The sequence below is a fragment of the Heliangelus exortis genome, chromosome 2, assembly GCF_036169615.1.
Source record: "Heliangelus exortis chromosome 2, bHelExo1.hap1, whole genome shotgun sequence".
Taxonomy (NCBI): domain Eukaryota; kingdom Metazoa; phylum Chordata; class Aves; order Apodiformes; family Trochilidae; genus Heliangelus; species Heliangelus exortis.
In genome coordinates this window covers 16,487,921-16,504,954 of record NC_092423.1, presented here as the reverse complement: position 1 = coordinate 16,504,954, position 17,034 = coordinate 16,487,921, and the positions used below count along the sequence as shown (strand labels likewise).

Here is a 17,034-nt window from a genome sequence, read left to right as displayed (position 1 = left end):
CTTCTTTCCTGTTGTAGGTACAGAAAAAAATCAGGAAGAAAATGTGGCTTAAATGTATTTAGCCATTTTGAACAGTTTAAAATGATGTTCTAGAATTGCCAGTAAAATGCAGTGTTTGTTTTTAGTTCTAACAGCAGCTGTGACACAAGCTTCTCTGCAGTCTATACTCCATAAAATTCTTACTGCTGGACCATCTGCTTTCAATATCACTTCCCTAATTTCTCAAGCTGCACAACTGTCTACGCAAGGTATTCAGAGTCTACTTTTCACTTATGTTAAATTGTTACATTTTATTTTGTAAAGACTGATACAATTGAAATTTCTAGAGCTCTCTTGTCTTGTCTTTGGCCATCTAGTGTAGAGAATGTTGAATGTCTTATTATTACAAAGAGAAGAAACAGTTGGAGAGGAGGAAGCTGACATGCAACTAAGTAAATGTGCTTCTCTGTCTCCTTTTGGGATTTCTTTGTATGTTAGCTAACTTTTTATGAATAATGTGAAATATGTGTGAGTTCCTTTCCATATATTCTGAACCTTAATTAGATGTCACTGAATGTTCATTATTAAATAAACTCTTCCTTGAACACCCTTCTTGTAATACCATGCAACTGTGACTCTTGGTTGAGGCCTTAGTCACAGAGTCAGAGTGTAAACTCTTTTTAAGAATTTGTCTGGTTGGAATTTTTGTAGTCTTCTGTAAATAATATTTTTCAGCTTTCAGGTATTCCTTCATATGTCTTGTGGTTTGTAACTAAAGCCAGAAGCTTTACTATAACAAGAAATGCAGTCATGCTGTTATCGAGTAGATAAGAAGTAATATGCAAATGCTAGTTTTTAACTAATAATTTAAACATGGGGGCAAGGGGAGTACTGTGGGTACATGCCTAGAGTGGATGAACAGGTAGTGTTCATGCATGCTTTAGATTAAATAGATTTGAGCACTCTAAAATAAGAATCACAGTGAAATCAGCTGTGTGTAAAAACCACTGCATAATAGCATCCTACCTTTTCTTCTCCCCTTGAGTTCTGCTAGTGGATGATTTGTGGAAAATACAAGTCTTTGTTAGGATTGTTATTCAGCATTTGATTGTTCAGTTGAATATCTCCCCAGCTATCTGAAGCTGTATGCTCTCTAATATAGCATACTACAAAGTACCAAAAGAAAATCTAATTCACATTTAGTATAAGATACGGTTTTATTTAAAACAAACATTTGTTTTTTCTTTACAGCTCAACCATCTAATCAGTCTCCAATGTCTTTAACATCTGATGCCTCATCACCAAGATCATATGTATCTCCAAGAATAAGCACGCCTCAGACTAACACCGTTCCACTTAAACCCTTGATGACCACACCACCAGTATCATCACAGCAGAAGGTAAGGTCTTTCTGATTTACACTAGTGGAAGTAAGCATTGCAGGTAAATAAAGTATTGCTGTCCCTGTGTGTTACCAGTGTCCCTGTGTTAACAGTGTCCCTGTGTTAACAGTGTCCCTGTGTTAACAGTGTCCCTGTGCTAACAGTTGTAGGTAGGATGGTAAAATGTATGTTGTATTTCCTAATAAAAACAAAACCAACTGAAAGCAACTACTTGGCTGCATGCTTGCAGCACATACCTAAAAAACAGAATTCTAGTACACTTTTGTTCTTGAGGGAAGTCTTGTGCTTACTTCAGAAGCTGTCTGGAGATACTACTAAGAGATCAGTATTTCAACATACTTAAATGGAAACAAAAGCTTACGCCAAAAGCAGCAGCTGATGTAGTTCTTTAAACATTAGCCAACAAAAGATTGCTAGATGGGAGAGGAATTCTTAAGGAATTTGACTTTATGTGGTGTCAAATTTTGGTCTGAAATGTTTTGAGTGTTTACAAGGTAAAAAATACGATGTTCCTCTCCATCTGTAGACACTTACCCACATTTATTCAGAATTCCTTCATTGGATTCATGACTTGGAAGCATTAATGGACGCTAACAAATAAGCTCATAAGGTTCTTCCTAAGGATGAAATAGAAAACATGAAAAGTCAAGGACATGTCCTCTTTACTTTTTTTGTTGGTGTGATCCCTCTAGTGGGTCATACTTCAGGGGAGAAATGTTTTGCAGAATTCCATATGCTAGAAGTGGTGATACGGAGGAATAAATATGGTTGAAGTTGAGCTTATTTGTTCATAGAATTTTGCTGATTCAGAGACTCTTTTGCTTGTAAAGAAGGACAATTAGATGTAATTACACGCTCAAGTTGAACTTGACCTTTTCTTCAGTTTTTCCTTGTTTAAAGACTTGTGATTCATATTGCTGTTGTCTGGGAAGAGGTACCGGGTTAAAGGTCATATTATGAAGGAGGATTTTGTTACTAAAGGGAACTGGAGGCTCGCCTATTGACTTGCACCCTCTGGTGGAAAGCAGAGGTTTACATTCAAGATGGTTTTGTAGTGATGGAGCTGCAGAGCTTAGCACTCTTGGATCTTTTAGGCAAGCTGGGGAGGAAGAAAAGCAAAACAAAACAGCAGTTTGGTCTTGTTTTGGCTGTGAAAAATTGAAGCGTGTTGAGGATTTTGACCTCTCCTGTAGATTTGCTCTTGTCATGAGTTGGGAACTTGTTCTCACTCTTCATTGTACAGATCTTTCTATTAAGAAAGAGACCTTAAAGATTTTAACCCAGTCTTATCAACATGTTGCTCAGTGTATGTAGTATCTTATTGGAGTAATAAGCATGACTCTGGACTTTGATGCAAGATCAGTCTTGGGTTGCTGGGTTTCTTTGGTTTTGGTTTTTGGTTTTTTGGGTTTTTTTCCTTAAAATCCCTGTTTCTCATCCCCCAGTTTATCATCTTTCTGTCAATTTTCTGCTCAAAAGAGAACCTTTTATGCCTTTAAGGAATGCTTTTATTTTTAGGAGGACAGATTGTGTTCCTCATTCTAGTCTAAATGCCTCATTTGCTTACATTTGATTTTTTTCATTGGTACAGAATAAAATAAGTGAATCTGCCAGTCAGATGTGACTGACAATGGTAAATGAATTGTGAAAGCATCATGTGTACTAATGCTGCTTGTTGTCTTTGTTTCTGTCCTTGGAGTGCATCCTGAATCTTATGTGGTCACATCCCATAGCTGGGGGATAAGTAATGAAATTCTCAAATAGCAGACTTGAAACAAGGAAGGGAGATGCCTGGTGCTTTCAAATCCTAGGTTATAAAAAAGAATCTTCTTAAATGGTTTAGTCTCAGTAGCTGGAAATCGGTATGTTCTGGTCTCTGCAACCTAAAGATCTAGATCAGCTTTATTTATAAAGTTCTCATCATCAGCTACCTTATAAACATGGCAAAACCTTTGTTCTCTGGAATATTCTTTTATCTATAGTGTTTCCTGAAAGAAAACTTGAAAGAAGAACAGCTCATGTTTCCTCCCTCCAGACATTTAGCCTTGTTTTAGAAACTTTGCTTCTTAAGTACTTATCACACTGCTTCAGATGCTTTCCTAGAACAGTGCAGACAAACTTGAACCCACTGCCATCCACCCAGTGTAGTGACCTGGCATGCAGAATCTCATTTCTGGTATTTTCAGATGAGATTATTGTGTATTTTATTGATAAATATATAGAAATCATTCTGAAGGTGGAAGTATCTTTACTTTTATGAGCATACTGACACATTTTGAAATCGCTGTATTTTAATCCATTTTTCCTTAAGACTGCACCATAATGAGATAAGATTGCACATCTGGTTTATTTTCAAAGCTCATGCAATGTGGTTGCAAGCAAAGTGTTGAGTGTCATAAAGTTCTGAGTTATTAATTCTAAGCCATAATGACCACTGTTTAGTCATCTGCACCAACTTGATGGTTGCAAATGCCAGGCAGCCTGCCTGATTTACATTTTTCATTTTTATGGATCCCCATAAATCATTTTTCTTCTCTCTGTCTTAAAATTGTTAGCTTGATTTTTGGAGCTGATTCCTCTCTTTTACGTACTTTAAAAGGAGTAAGGGTATGCAGAGTATGGGGGGGGGAAAAGTCTTGAACTGCATTTACTGTAGCATTGACGCTAGTGTATTCCCAGTCTTTTCATCCTGTTGTAATTCAGAAATTCACAGAAAAAAAGAAGGTATCTCACTGCTGGTGTCTTAATACCTTAAATTTAAGTGTGCACTACAAACAAAGAGCAAAAAGCTAGCAGTGCCTTTTTTTTAATCACTCGTTTTAGAAATGACAGAACTGTTAAATAGGGGAAGTAGCAGACTGATAAATGCGCTTTAGAATTTTTTTTCTGTTTCTGATAAAGATGTTATGATACCATTATTATATAACTCTGCTCTTGCTGTCTATGACAGTGGTGGAACTGACTTTTTTAAATAACAAAAAAAAAACCAAACCAACAAAACAAAACAAAAACCCCACAAAAACCAAAACATAACCAAACAAAAAAAAAAAACCCACAACACACTTTGCAAAAAGTATAAGAATTCTGTCAGCAAGAGACCTTGTATCAGAAAACCCCACTGGTATTGTAATTACCATGTTTTTCTCTGGTGCTTATTCTTGATACATACTGTGGAAGAAGTCTAATGAAGTTTTGATCTTTCCAGGTTGCTACTCCAGGTGTTAAGCAAGGACCACCTTCACAGGCAACACCTCAGCAGCCAGTAATAGCTGACAAGCAGGCAGGTCATGAACCTGCCTCTCCACGAAGTCTTCAGCGCTCAAGGTATATTGAAATGCTGACCTGTGCTGTTCTTTGCTTTTGCTCTGGGTCCAATGTGTGTTGTATGTGTTGCAATTTGTGGATTCTTCTTTCCTATTTGTTGAACATAGGATTTAACTCTGCTGCTGCTGAAAGATTGCAGCTAATTATCTTTGTGACAGAGCTAATTGTGCAAGATTCTTCATATTAGAACCAGCCCTACAGTTTCATTCACAAAAGCAAGATGAAATTAATATCTACCCTGTCACCCTGGAGTCAGTTTTACAGCTGGTTCCCTGCATTGTGATTTCTGAATTTGAAGGTTTTGTTTCTTTCTGTGCAGTTACAGAATTAAATGCTTTTACTCTGTGATTTGCTTAGCACTAGTTGGTTTTGTTGTCTTGCTCTGGTTTAATTTGATTTATAAGTTAGTAAGAACTTATGTGTATCAGATGATTTTGCTTCTCTAATGAAAAACATGAACTGAAGTAAGTTTCACAAATGCTTTTCGTGGGCAGACTTTTTTTTCAATATTGCAAGCTTATTCACATGCTACATGATAAGGAACATTTAGCCATGGATTTACAAAGTGTCTGTCTGAATTTTTTCACTTGGAAAGATAGATCTTTCATTGTGTAGAATGCTGTGCACCTTATCATACTGTTTCCAAGGACTGTAACCAAAGATTTCTCTTAATTTCCTTCTACGATGGAGTCATGGCTAGAGCTGTGGCTGGAGGAGCTTGCAGGTTGAAATTTAAAAAAAAAAAAGTGCATCAGGTTGGATTTTAGTAAATCTACAAGGTGCTGCACTTAAAAGATAGATTTTTAGAGTGGTTGAACAAGCTATTTGGTATGATATTAAAAAAACCAAACCAACAAACCCAACATTCTTTCCTTGTCAAATTACTTGAAACTACATGGTGGTGCTTTGCAGGTTACAAAATAGTGAGGTCCTTTTATCTGCCCTTTTGAGACTGATAATACAGCCATGTGTCACTGATGCCCTAACTTATTGGCATTCACTCACTGTGTTGCTTTTTGGGTTTTTTTGTGGCAAGAGGGGGTGGTATTTTGTATTTGATTTGGGGGGACTGGGGTGGGTGGGTTTTTTGTTTGCTGGGAGGTCTTTTCCCAGTGACTGGCTTCATTGGAGAAGCTGTGATATAGATCAGTTTGAGGGTACATACAGAAGGAAACGAGAAGGTTTTGAGTCTTTAATGTTTTCTGTGTTACAGCTTGATTCTGGGTTTTTTTGGTAGATGTACAACCTATAAATAATTTTCCTCTATGGGTAGAATAAAGACAGTGCACTAGATCCAGTCTGCAGTGATTATGTATGGTACTGTTTAAATCTTTCTGAATTTCTTTCTGAAGTTATACTTGTCAACCAGCTAAACCTTTTTAATGAGGAGACTGGACCTTTTTTATAAGAGCAGTGAGATTTTGAGGAGTAGCTCTCAGTTATAGACTCTTTTGTCCTTTGCTGATCACCAGTTAACCAAATGAAATCTTGCTGAGGAAGGTGATCCTATTCTTGGAAGCATTGACCATGGCCTGGAGTCTGTGAAGTGACACTGGTAGGCATGTGGCATGCTAATCCAGACACTGCACTCTGTGTTTCTCCCTCTTTGCTTTATAGGATTTATTACTCTCACATAACCTTTACCCCATCAAGTTCCTTTTAGGGATCTGCTTGCCATCTGCAAACCATTGCTCTGTTGAGTGTAACATTTTGCTGGAGAAGGGGAGCTGAGTTTGCCTCAGTACCTGTCGTGCTGAAGCAGAGGGATTTTGCAGGCAGCGCTGTCTCATATTTGAGAGGACGCGCAAAAGGCAGTGAATAAACAGGAGAAACTGCAGTCTAGTATAAAAATTACTGTGATAATATTAATAGTTTTGGTATCCTGTATCTCAGATTCCTACATGTTTGTGACAGTGGTATCCAGCTTCTTTCTGAAGTGTCTGGTTTGCAAGAAATGGAAGATAAAGGAACAGGTGATTTGGAAAAACCTGTGTAGTTGGTGTTTTCTTCTACTCAGTGCAGAGGAGGTGAATGAAAACTGACTAGCTCAGATGTGGATTTACTAAACTGTAAAAGATTTCCTGTGTCCAGGCAGTGTTTGTGAATTGATACAGAAGAGATTCTTCCTTTGTACGTGTAGGCTGTCAGTCTGATGGATTAGGGACTTCTCTCAGGGCTAATTCTACCTTTACTGTTTTCTTAGGAATGAACAGTTAAGCAACCTGAACTGTAGACAGATGGTCCAAAAAAGGGGCTCTATGAATTAGTTGCATTTTTCTGAACCTTAAATGCAGATTCATTGTTGAATCTGCATCAAGCTGATAACATATATTGTGAATGTTTCAGTCATGTGAGTTAGGAAATTACTGCTATGTAGTCATACAGAGTCTTTTTGTAAGAAATTATTCTAAGCACGTGGCATGAATTATTGAGGATTTAAAAATGGAAGAGTTCTTCCATAGTTAATAGCTTCATCAAGTTACTAGCTTCTCTTTGTTTCCAGAAAAGACTGGGAATATCTTTCCTGTACCTTTAAAAAGTGTAAAACTGCTGCAGAAGGAGATGTTCCTCCCATTTTTTTTGTAGGTTTTGTACAGATTTTGTAAGATTTTGTAATTTGTAGTAGTGTATCTCAGAACCATCCTGTTTTCATGTTCTTGTACACGTGTTTCTGTCTTTCTGTAACTATTCTGTTCTCTGGCCATAGTCAGTCTTTTTAGGTGTTCCAGAAGCTATGGTATGTATTTGGCTTTATTGAAGCATTGAAAACATAGCAGTTGCTTGAAATTCTGTCATTGCTGCATTCGTAGCTCCCCCTGCTGCTAACATAGTGCTAAGATATTTTGTGACAGTGTGTTTTATTCATTATTAAGGTACAGCTTCATTTTTGAGAAACCCACAGATTTTATTTATTCTTCTGAAATGTTTCTAACATGTTAGTGATTTTTACTGATGAAGTAGGAGTGAGAGAAGCCAGGTTGATAAATGGAGAGGAGGTAATTCATAGGGGAACTTAGATCCTATTAGAAATAAGGAGTAAACGAGCATTGAAGGTGATACCTCAATTCTACATGGTTAATAAATGTAGCCATTCTCTGTACCATCAGTATGCTGATTCTGTATGAATACACAGAAACAGAATAATTCAGGTTGGAGGGGAGTTCTGTCATCTAGTCTAGCTCCCAACTCAAAATAGGACTGGCAAGTTTGAATTGCTAAGGGCATTGTTTAGGTGACTTTTTTTTTTTAATCTCTCTGAGCATCATCTTCTAATGCTTCACTACCCTCATGGTGAAATGACTAACTAGAATTTCCCTTGTAGTAACTTGTGTCTCTGCCTCTTGTCCTGTCACTGTGCATGTCTGAAAAGAACCTGGCTGTCTGCTCTGCCCATAGGTAGTTAAAACCAGTAAGAAGATCCTTCAATCCCCCTCCCTCAGCCTTCTCTTTTTCAGACTGAATAAAGCCAGTACTTTTATACTCTACTGACATGGCATGTGCTTCAGCCCTCAAGTCATCTCTGTGGTCCTCTGGCAGATTCCTTTGATGTGGCAGTTTAGTTCTTGTCTGGTTTTGGGCTCCCCACTACTCAGTGCTTCAGGTACCGTGGATCTCATAAACTCTGAAAAGAGGGGAGGAATTCTTTCTTAAGCCATGTTCTTGCTAATGCAACCCAGTATGTGCTTGGCCTGCTTTGACACAGGGATACATTGCTGACTGAAATTCAGTTTGTCCACCAGGATCCTCACATCCTTTTCTGCAAAGCTGCTTTCAATCTCTGTGCCTGTGGGGTTGTTCCAGTATTGTTGCACAGGGTTATTCCACCCCAGGTGCATTTTCCTTTTTTGAACTTGGTTCCTGTAGGCTTCATTTGCAAACTCACAAGATACACTAGGTTTTTAATACAAATACTAAACAGTATAACCCTCAGTATCCTGGCAGTCAAGGGACAGCACTGGTCACTGGCTTTATACTGGTATTTGTACAACTGACTGCAGCCTTTGAGTCCAATAGTTAGTTAATTTTTCCATCCACTTTATCCATGAAATATGGGCTGGATAAGTGAACTCTAAGAATGAAGTGAACTCTTGGCTCTAAGAGTACTATGGGAGATGATGTCGGAGGCCAAAGTAAACAACATCACTGCTTTCTGCTCTTCCCTGCATCCTCTGAGCAAGTCAGCTCATAGAAGTCAGCTCGGTGAGGTTGGTCAGGTATAATTTCCCATGCCTATGGGAAAGAACCTATGCTGGTTCTTTTTTTTGTTTGTTTTTTGTTTTATTTTGTGGGGGGGTTTGTTTGGTTGGCTTTTGTGTTTTTTGGGGGGATTTGTTCCTTTTAGCCTTTCATATAGCTGAAACATCTTCCAGGAAAACTTGCTAACTTGCTTCTTAAGTTTCCCAGACGAACATCAGCTGGCCTGTAGTTCCCCAGGGTGTCATCTTTGTGCACCCTGAGGGTGACTTTAATGTTTGGTTTTTTCCCCCATCATCAGGAAACTTGCATACCACCATGCTGCTTCAAGATGATGCAGCATCTGAGTTATACTGGAGTATATCAATACCCTGATTGCCCTTAGAGGTATACCAGCTGGTAGCATGGAATATCTGCTCCTTCCTCTGCTGTAGGTAATGCTTTACTGGCACTGGCACTCCTGATGTGCTTTGGCATGTGGGAGGTCTGAGGACAGACCATACATTCTTTTTCCTTCGTATTGCTTTGTATCACTTGCAGGCAAGTAGTAAGAAAGTTTTAAGAAATAGATGGAAATTATGGCCTGTGTTGAAAAGCTGCTGCCAGTGAGAGAGTGATAGTAAACTTAATATTGTGCATCATGGCAAGGTACTTACATAATCAGTAGTATTTCTAAGTACATGTAGTGCAAAAGAACATTCTAACTGAGGTACCGTCACAGTTATGGTGTTAGTGATGTTCTTTTGTCCTGCTCAAGGTTACTGCTTCCTTTGTCTTACTGGAGAGAACAAAGCAGACTGGTTTTGTTCTGAACTGCCCATGCCCATGTTTGCATAACTAGTGGTGCTCCCACCACTTCTTAGCAAAACAGAACCCCCTCTCTGTTGGTGGGGTGGGAGGAAATGGGAGTGATTGATCAAATTAATGCTGGAAAGGGAAGTAAAGAGTGTAGAGGTCTTGTTTGTACAAGGAATGGGGAAGTAGAAAAGGCCATGTACTGAAATATCAGCTTCTAAGCTTCCCCACCAGGGGTTATGTACCACTCCCAGTGCAAGTTCTGGTTTCCTAGAAGTGAGATTACTTCAGCAGCAGTGCTTGAAAGGAGATGAGCCCCACATTCTGATCTTATGTTTGATAATGATGATGTGGCAAATAGCAGGTTTTCTGCTGGTGAAAATGGCAGTGGAGTTATCCATTACTGATAATATGGAGGCCGAAGAACATCCATGAAATCTTAGACACAACACAACTGTGCAGGTGCAGCTCTGACAGTTGTGTCAGATGTGGTTCAGTCCATCTGAAATGAAGGTGTAGGGCTCATGCTGGCCCTTATACCTGGGCTTCTGGACACATGGAAGGTAAATATAAGTATCAGTCAGTGGTTTTTGTATATTTTAGGGGGACTTCTGTAGCTGTTTGGGCTTAATATTAGGTGTTCAGGTTGTATATTGTAGCTTCATTGAGAGAATTGATACAACTGAAACAAAAATCCCTCCTGTTTTACCTAGAGAACTTAACACCCAAGTGTATGTAAGCTGGAGGTGATTATTTGCTAGTTGGGAGCATGAGGGTCTGTGTGGATTAGTTAGTCGAATGAGTTTGCCGAAGATTGACCTAGGTGATACCCATCTTTTTTAGTCATTTCAGCAGAAATAGACTTTTATAGAGACATGGGATTCAGAAGAAGGAATTCTTAAGAAGCCCCCTCCCATACATGATGAGCATAACGAGGTAGAGAGAAAGAGTGTCTTTTATATGCAACGTTGCTTAAAGCAATGTCTGGAATACTTTACAGATAACATAATTTTGAGCATTGCGGATGGCAAGAAACTGGTATGCCAATATCAACATGAGGATTTTTAAGTAAAAACTGTTTTGATCAAGAACTGTAGTTTCAAAGTAGATGTGGAAAAATTGTAGGTTTGATTTATCTTACAGTACATGTATCAGCTGAACATGTCTCTGTGCATCTGTTCTTCAAGAGCTTAACAGATCAACCAGAAAAATGGCAGTGTATTATTTTCCAGAAGGCAGTCAAGCTGGTAGCTCTTTTCTTGAGCACTTTGAGTGAGGATGGACAGTATCACAAAGTCACCTAGGTGTTTGTGTTTTGACATTAGTAAATGGTTATACTCCTCAAAGCCCATATGGTTATATTTTTAAATCAGGACATTAGGCTTTGTACTTAATGATTACTGTGACACTTGTTGATGCCCTGTTGAATAGAAGTGTTTGACTCCATCTGATACATGGAAGAACATAAATATATGTATTCTCTATCTAAAATACAGATACAGCTTATGTCTCTTGAACAGCTATCACAGTTAAACAAAAACACTAAACAGAACAGAACCAAAAAAACCCTCCTGTTATGTTGTAGTGCTCAAATGGTTCCCATACAAGTAGGAGACCTGTGGAAAAGTGGCAAAGGTTCGGTCTACCAGAAGTATTTGCTTGTGATTTAAATGCTTTATTTATTTTTGTGGCTGGAAGCAATTAAATTTAAGTTAAGTTCTACCCATGTTTTTTTAATGCCTGCTTTTTTCTTTTTTTTTTTTTTTCATTCTTCTAGTAGTCAAAGAAGCCCATCACCAGGTCCAAATCATACCTCTAGCACTAGTGCATCAAATTCAACACCTGCACCACAGAATACATCTGTACGGCCCACTTGCTCATTAACACCCACGCTAGCAGCACACTTCAATGAGAATCTTATCAAGCATGTTCAAGGCTGGCCTGCAGATCATGCAGAAAAGCAGGTGAGTACAGTTCTGCTTTGTTCTCTGTGAGAGTGCAAAACATGTAGCTTGAAGTCTTGTTTTCTTACACAAGCTGCCTTTTCTAGGAATCAAAATATTTCAGAAAAACCTCAGTTCTTGGCCTTAGCCAGCGAAGAAGAGAAATCAGGCCAGATCTGTCAGTTTTACATGTGATTGCCATTTAGCAGTTGTGTGTTTTCTGTCTTGGTTAGACTACCAGTACTTTTGAAATTCTCTCACATAAATAGTTATAGCTATTCTCTTATTGTCAAAGTAATGTTAAGATTTACAAAGAACATAAATTTCAATAGATTTTTATAATAATGATATTTTTTGTTGCATGGAAAATGTTACGAATTAGGTGACAGAGCTGAACTCTTTGGGGCTACTCCATTTGAGTCAGAGTTTTTACCTCTACAGAGTGAAAAAGGAGCTCTGTCTTGTTCTTTGTACCCAGGTTTTAAGATGATGTAGAGGGCTCAGGCTGAATTCATACTATTTTTACATCATGGGAAATGTAGTGGAATTGCCATCAGTATTTTATAACCAGCTGCACGAAACCTGTCGTTTTGGACAGGTTGTGGTAATGCAGGGAAATGGGATGCCTGTCAGCTGCTTGGAATGTATTACTCAAAGGAACCGTATTGGTTGAGTCTAGTTCAAGTCCTTTCACAAGCAACTCTGTCTCACACAGTCTGTAAGGGATATTAATCTTACCTAGCACAGTTTACTTTGGTCTTATGAAGAGCAGTTGCATGCTGGCTCAAGCCATTTGGAGGCTTTTGGGTAGTAATTTGCAGGATGAGTCTCAGAAGTGCAGACCAGGCTGATAGATCTATTTGGACTCTGCAATTCTTATCTCAAGACACACCCATCCAGCAGTGCTGTGACTACAGCCAATTGTTTCCAATTAATGATTCAAAATCCTCACCTTTATGTGTAACCATTGCAGGCATCAAGATTACGTGAGGAAGCCCATAACATGGGAAGTGTCCATATGTCAGAAATTTGTACTGAATTAAAGAATTTAAGGTCTTTAGTTCGAGTATGTGAAATTCAAGCAACTTTGCGTGAGCAAAGGTAAGTGTGTGCTCTGATTATTTTCAAGGTGGTTTCAAAGTTTTTAGAACTCCCATTTTGGCATTGTTTTGCATGAGCTATTATTTACTGATTGCTTTCTATCTAGGCTAATACTTGCCAGGTTTGGAAGTTGCTTCCCTGTGTACATTCAACCTGCTTCTCACACTCATACCTTTTAGTCTCCAGTGAATAGAACCAGATATATAACCTCTGTTTGTATTTTCACTTAGAAAAGAAATATCTTTTCAAATCCATTAGTGCACTAGGAAAAGCTGATTAACTTGCAGTAATTCAGCATACATCTAAACATGATGCATAGATCACATAGGTACATACTTACATGGTTTTTATTAGTCTTAAACACTGTGCTTTGCACAAGATGTTTATTAGGTTTAAAACCATAATAAGCCTGAAGACGTCTCATTGATAATCACAAGCTAAGGAAAACTTAAAGCTTGTTACTTAGGTAGGAGGTGTGTAAGATCATCTTGGGATTCTTCAGAGAGACACTGATTAGAACAGAGTAGACTTCTGCTGCCTGGGTGGGTATTAGAGGGTGTCTAATGTCACTGAAGCAATAATCAGCCACATTGATTGTTGCCTAAGATTGAAGAGTTTAGTCTTACAAGACATGCTGAAACTTTTCCTCTGTAGTCATGATCTTAATCTGCTTCATACTCAGTTTCTTTACTGGATGATGTTATCCTGTCTATTAAGCCATGCTACAGTTAGGATGCACTGATTCTGATTTACTGTTTTAAGCTGCTTTAGTAGTGTTGCATGCTGTTTAAACAGCTAGCCTTATCCTAGAAGCTCTTGCTTTTTGGCAATTAGTAGAACAATCCTTGTAAGCAGAAGTCAACTATAATGTATTTATAAGTCTATCCTAATAAAAAATCTAAAAGTCTGTTCTTTCCAAAATTTTATTTTATAACTACATGGTATAAATTACAGTTTCTATAGAATATTTAATTAACTGCTTGGTTCTTAGAGATCAAATAAAACCTTTTAAGGTTTAATTTCTGTCTCTGAGTGCACATTTGATCTGAAGTAACATGTCAGGTGTCATTGTTCAGCTCACTAAATAGTACTTTGCTTCATGTACACTGTATCATTAAACTATCAATGAATAATGACTCTTATGACTTTGAATCTGTGATAACATGTATCTCTTATTTTTGCTGCCATCCCAAAGATGTGGAATAGCTGGCATAAGTAACAAGTTTGTGGGGGAAGGCTTTTGCAAAGGATGTTATTATCAAATAGAATTGAATAATGCTATTATTTCTGTACTGCAGAACAGAAAAAATTGTTTAAATTTGTTCTAAAAGGGAGCTTAATCTCTGGGCAAAGCAAGTGTATTATTTTAACTCTGACAGCATGTGAAAAGACACTTGCTGTTGACTGCTATGTCTAGGTCTTTTAAGTGAAATTTTTTTTCAATGTGTCTGTCGTAGTAGTTTCTCACATAATTTCTAGTAGAAAATTAATTTTTACTGAACCAGGCACATTTGAAAAGTGTTCTAAAAATCTGCTGAAATGGATGCTTTTTCCTGCTTCTATTCAAGTTGCCTTGGAATTTCTATAATGTTTATGTGAAACTTCAACTTTCCTTTTGAAGATTTCTTAAATTCATTCACATGTTTGCATTACACTTCAGTGTCATGAAATGTTGTAACAAAAAATCATTTAAAAATCTGGGAAGCAGTATGTAAACCAAATGTTCATTTATCACAATAGTAGTTTATGTCAATTTGGTAAAAGAAGAAAAATTTAGATGGGAATTTCTAGCAATATAATTGTGTAGCTACAGGTTTTTGTCCTTAGATGTTTTTTAATGATATATTTTGAGATTGGAGCTAACCATAACTAGAGACTAACTCTAGAATAAATGGTTATTATACCAGCCATAGAACAAAATAATGGAAAGTTAAGTGTTGGAAGGATAAGTTATTCTTGGTATATTTAGTTACTCAACAGAATACTCTTCCATTGTCCTGCTTTTTCTGAGAGTTGGATTCAAGTGAAGGAGTTTAAATGTAACTGTGTATCACTCAATAAAATGCAGCAAATTAATTTTCTGAACAAAGGGATCAAGTACTGCCAGTCTCTGCATCTGCATCCAGTGTGTGTAGGTGATTGAACAGATTTGGAATTCAATTAAAATTTATTAATAGAGATAAGGAGCTTGACATTGTTTACTGAAATTGTAGGAATATTTGTGTAGATACTTATTTAATATGTATGTGAAATTGGATTTTTTTTTACTAATGCAGTTCTTTTCTCTTACAGGATACTATTTTTGAGACAACAAATTAAAGAACTTGAAAAGTTAAAGAATCAGAATTCCTTCATGGTGTGAAAAGTTATAAACAATTGCACATGGTTTTGAGTACAGGAACTATTAAACTGATGCCCAGTCTTAACACTTTTGAGCTGCATTTGAGTAGACTTTGGACCGTTGAGCTGGGCAGAAAATTGACATGGGGAAGGGGACAGGAGGGAGTCAAATTCAGGGGAAAGATACAAGAATGATTTGTAAAACCCTTGAAATGTAGATTTCTTGTAGATGTATTCTTCACGTTGTAAATATGTTTTGTAGAGTGAAGCCATGGGAAGCCATGTGTATCAGAGCTTAGACATCCAAAACTAATCAATGCTGAGGTGGCTAAATACCTAGCCTTTTACATGTAAACCTGTCTGCAAAATTAGCTCTTTTTTTTTTGTTTTGTTTTGTTTTTTGGGTTTTTTTTTCGTTTTTGTTTTTTTTTTTTAGTTAATTTATCATTCAGAAATCTTGCATTTCCTAAAATTCAATGCAAGCGCCAGGCGATCTGTGTCTAAGGCTGCAACAATTTGGGTAATGTACAAAATATTGTGAAACAACTGTTTCCACACTTGCACCGAATCAAGAGCAGTGCTTCTTCATTTCTGTTTTACAGAGAAATGTTTTTCATTTTCTGTGTTCCATTTCCCTGTGAAATCCTAAACCTGATTTTATCAGTTTTTTAATGCTTCTAATTTTCTCTTTTCTTAAGGCACTGTTGCTATGGCACTTTTTCTATAATCTTTTCATTCCTGTGTACAATAGCTTAAAATTGCAGTGATTGAGCATAACCCACTTGTTTGTATAAATTATTGAAATGTATTTCCATTTGCACCCTGTAAGAATGGACTTATAGTACTGCTGGGCATGTGTGCTGAAAGTACATTACTTGCTCAAATATAAGGAAATAGCCCAATGAACATGTTAACATGGTTGTGGGAGGGGAAAGAGGAAAAAAAAAAAAGCTAGTCAGATGTGAATTGTATCTGTTGTAATAAAAATGTTAAAACAAAGAAACACTGGTTTTCATTTCCTTTGGTCAACACATTAAAATTTGATCTGTTTGGGGACTCTTTATTAGAACTGTTCTTGTTGAACATTTTTTGTACTTAAATAATTCCTCAAGGGAGGTTTTGTTTAAAACTTGTAAACAGGAAAATGTGTATAAAATATTTAATGAAATATAAAATTCAACAAGAATGATTTCAGACACCTCCCCAACAGTTGTCCTATGTTAATTCCTGGTTTACCTGTCTTGATATTATGACATTTCATTTGGAAGGATGTTTGTGTTGTAGCTAACTTGTTTAAGTCTGGTGCTGACTGCTGTTCTTAACCATCACAAAACGCTGAATTTGTGTAATTGGAGCTACCCACCGTTTGAAAATGGCGGCAAAGCTCAGCTTTGTATATTGTTTCCTAAAGTATATTAAAAATAAAAAAGAAACTATTGCTACTACAAGATAAATGTGGCTTTTTCTTTGTTAAAAAACAACAACAAAAATAGTGATGGCAGTATTAGTTTGCTGTTTATGGAGGTGTATGTGTTACAGTAGCCAGTTAAAGATTGTAGGTGATGAATTAAAACAGACCTTCATAATAAAGGTGTTGACGTGATGCTATGTTTTTTGTTCCAACAAAATTCTGTCTTTCAGCACCAGAAACATTGTTTGATTTTTAGTTTATTTTGTGTTTAGTGAGCTGAGACTGGTTTTTAAAATCAGTTTTTAATTAGTGGAAGCTGAATGCTCTGTCCAAACAAGACATTGCAAACTCAGCAACTTGAAGTAACAACAAAGTCAGAAATTGGGACAGATTAACTTGTAATTGTTCCTCACATGTTAACCTAGTATGTGCTGTTGTGTTTCATATCATGCAGGTGTTTCATTTTGCTCATAAACTGGGAGTAGAGTAATCTTGAATGAATTATTTTAACATGCATTGTTTCTGCAGGTTTAGAGACCTAAGG

General features: G+C 37.2%; 1 protein-coding gene across 3 annotated transcripts in view; it reads left to right on the top strand.

Annotated features, from left to right (window-relative positions):
• The window catches only part of WAC (WW domain containing adaptor with coiled-coil), a 54,023-nt gene extending 37,490 nt beyond the window's left edge, over positions 1–16,533 (top strand). For 2 of the 3 annotated variants that reach the window (XM_071734936.1, XM_071734934.1), the window contains exons 9-14: positions 126–248; positions 1,231–1,379; positions 4,588–4,706; positions 11,473–11,659; positions 12,612–12,739; positions 15,032–16,533. In XM_071734936.1, the coding sequence (XP_071591037.1) occupies positions 126–248; positions 1,231–1,379; positions 4,588–4,706; positions 11,473–11,659; positions 12,612–12,739; positions 15,032–15,101 (776 nt within the window). In that variant the 3' untranslated portion in view covers positions 15,102–16,533. The remainder of the gene's footprint in view (positions 1–125; positions 249–1,230; positions 1,380–4,587; positions 4,707–11,472; positions 11,660–12,611; positions 12,740–15,031) is intronic. The other variant, XM_071734935.1, reaches the window with a different exon arrangement.
• The last annotated feature ends 501 nt before the right edge of the window (positions 16,534–17,034 follow it).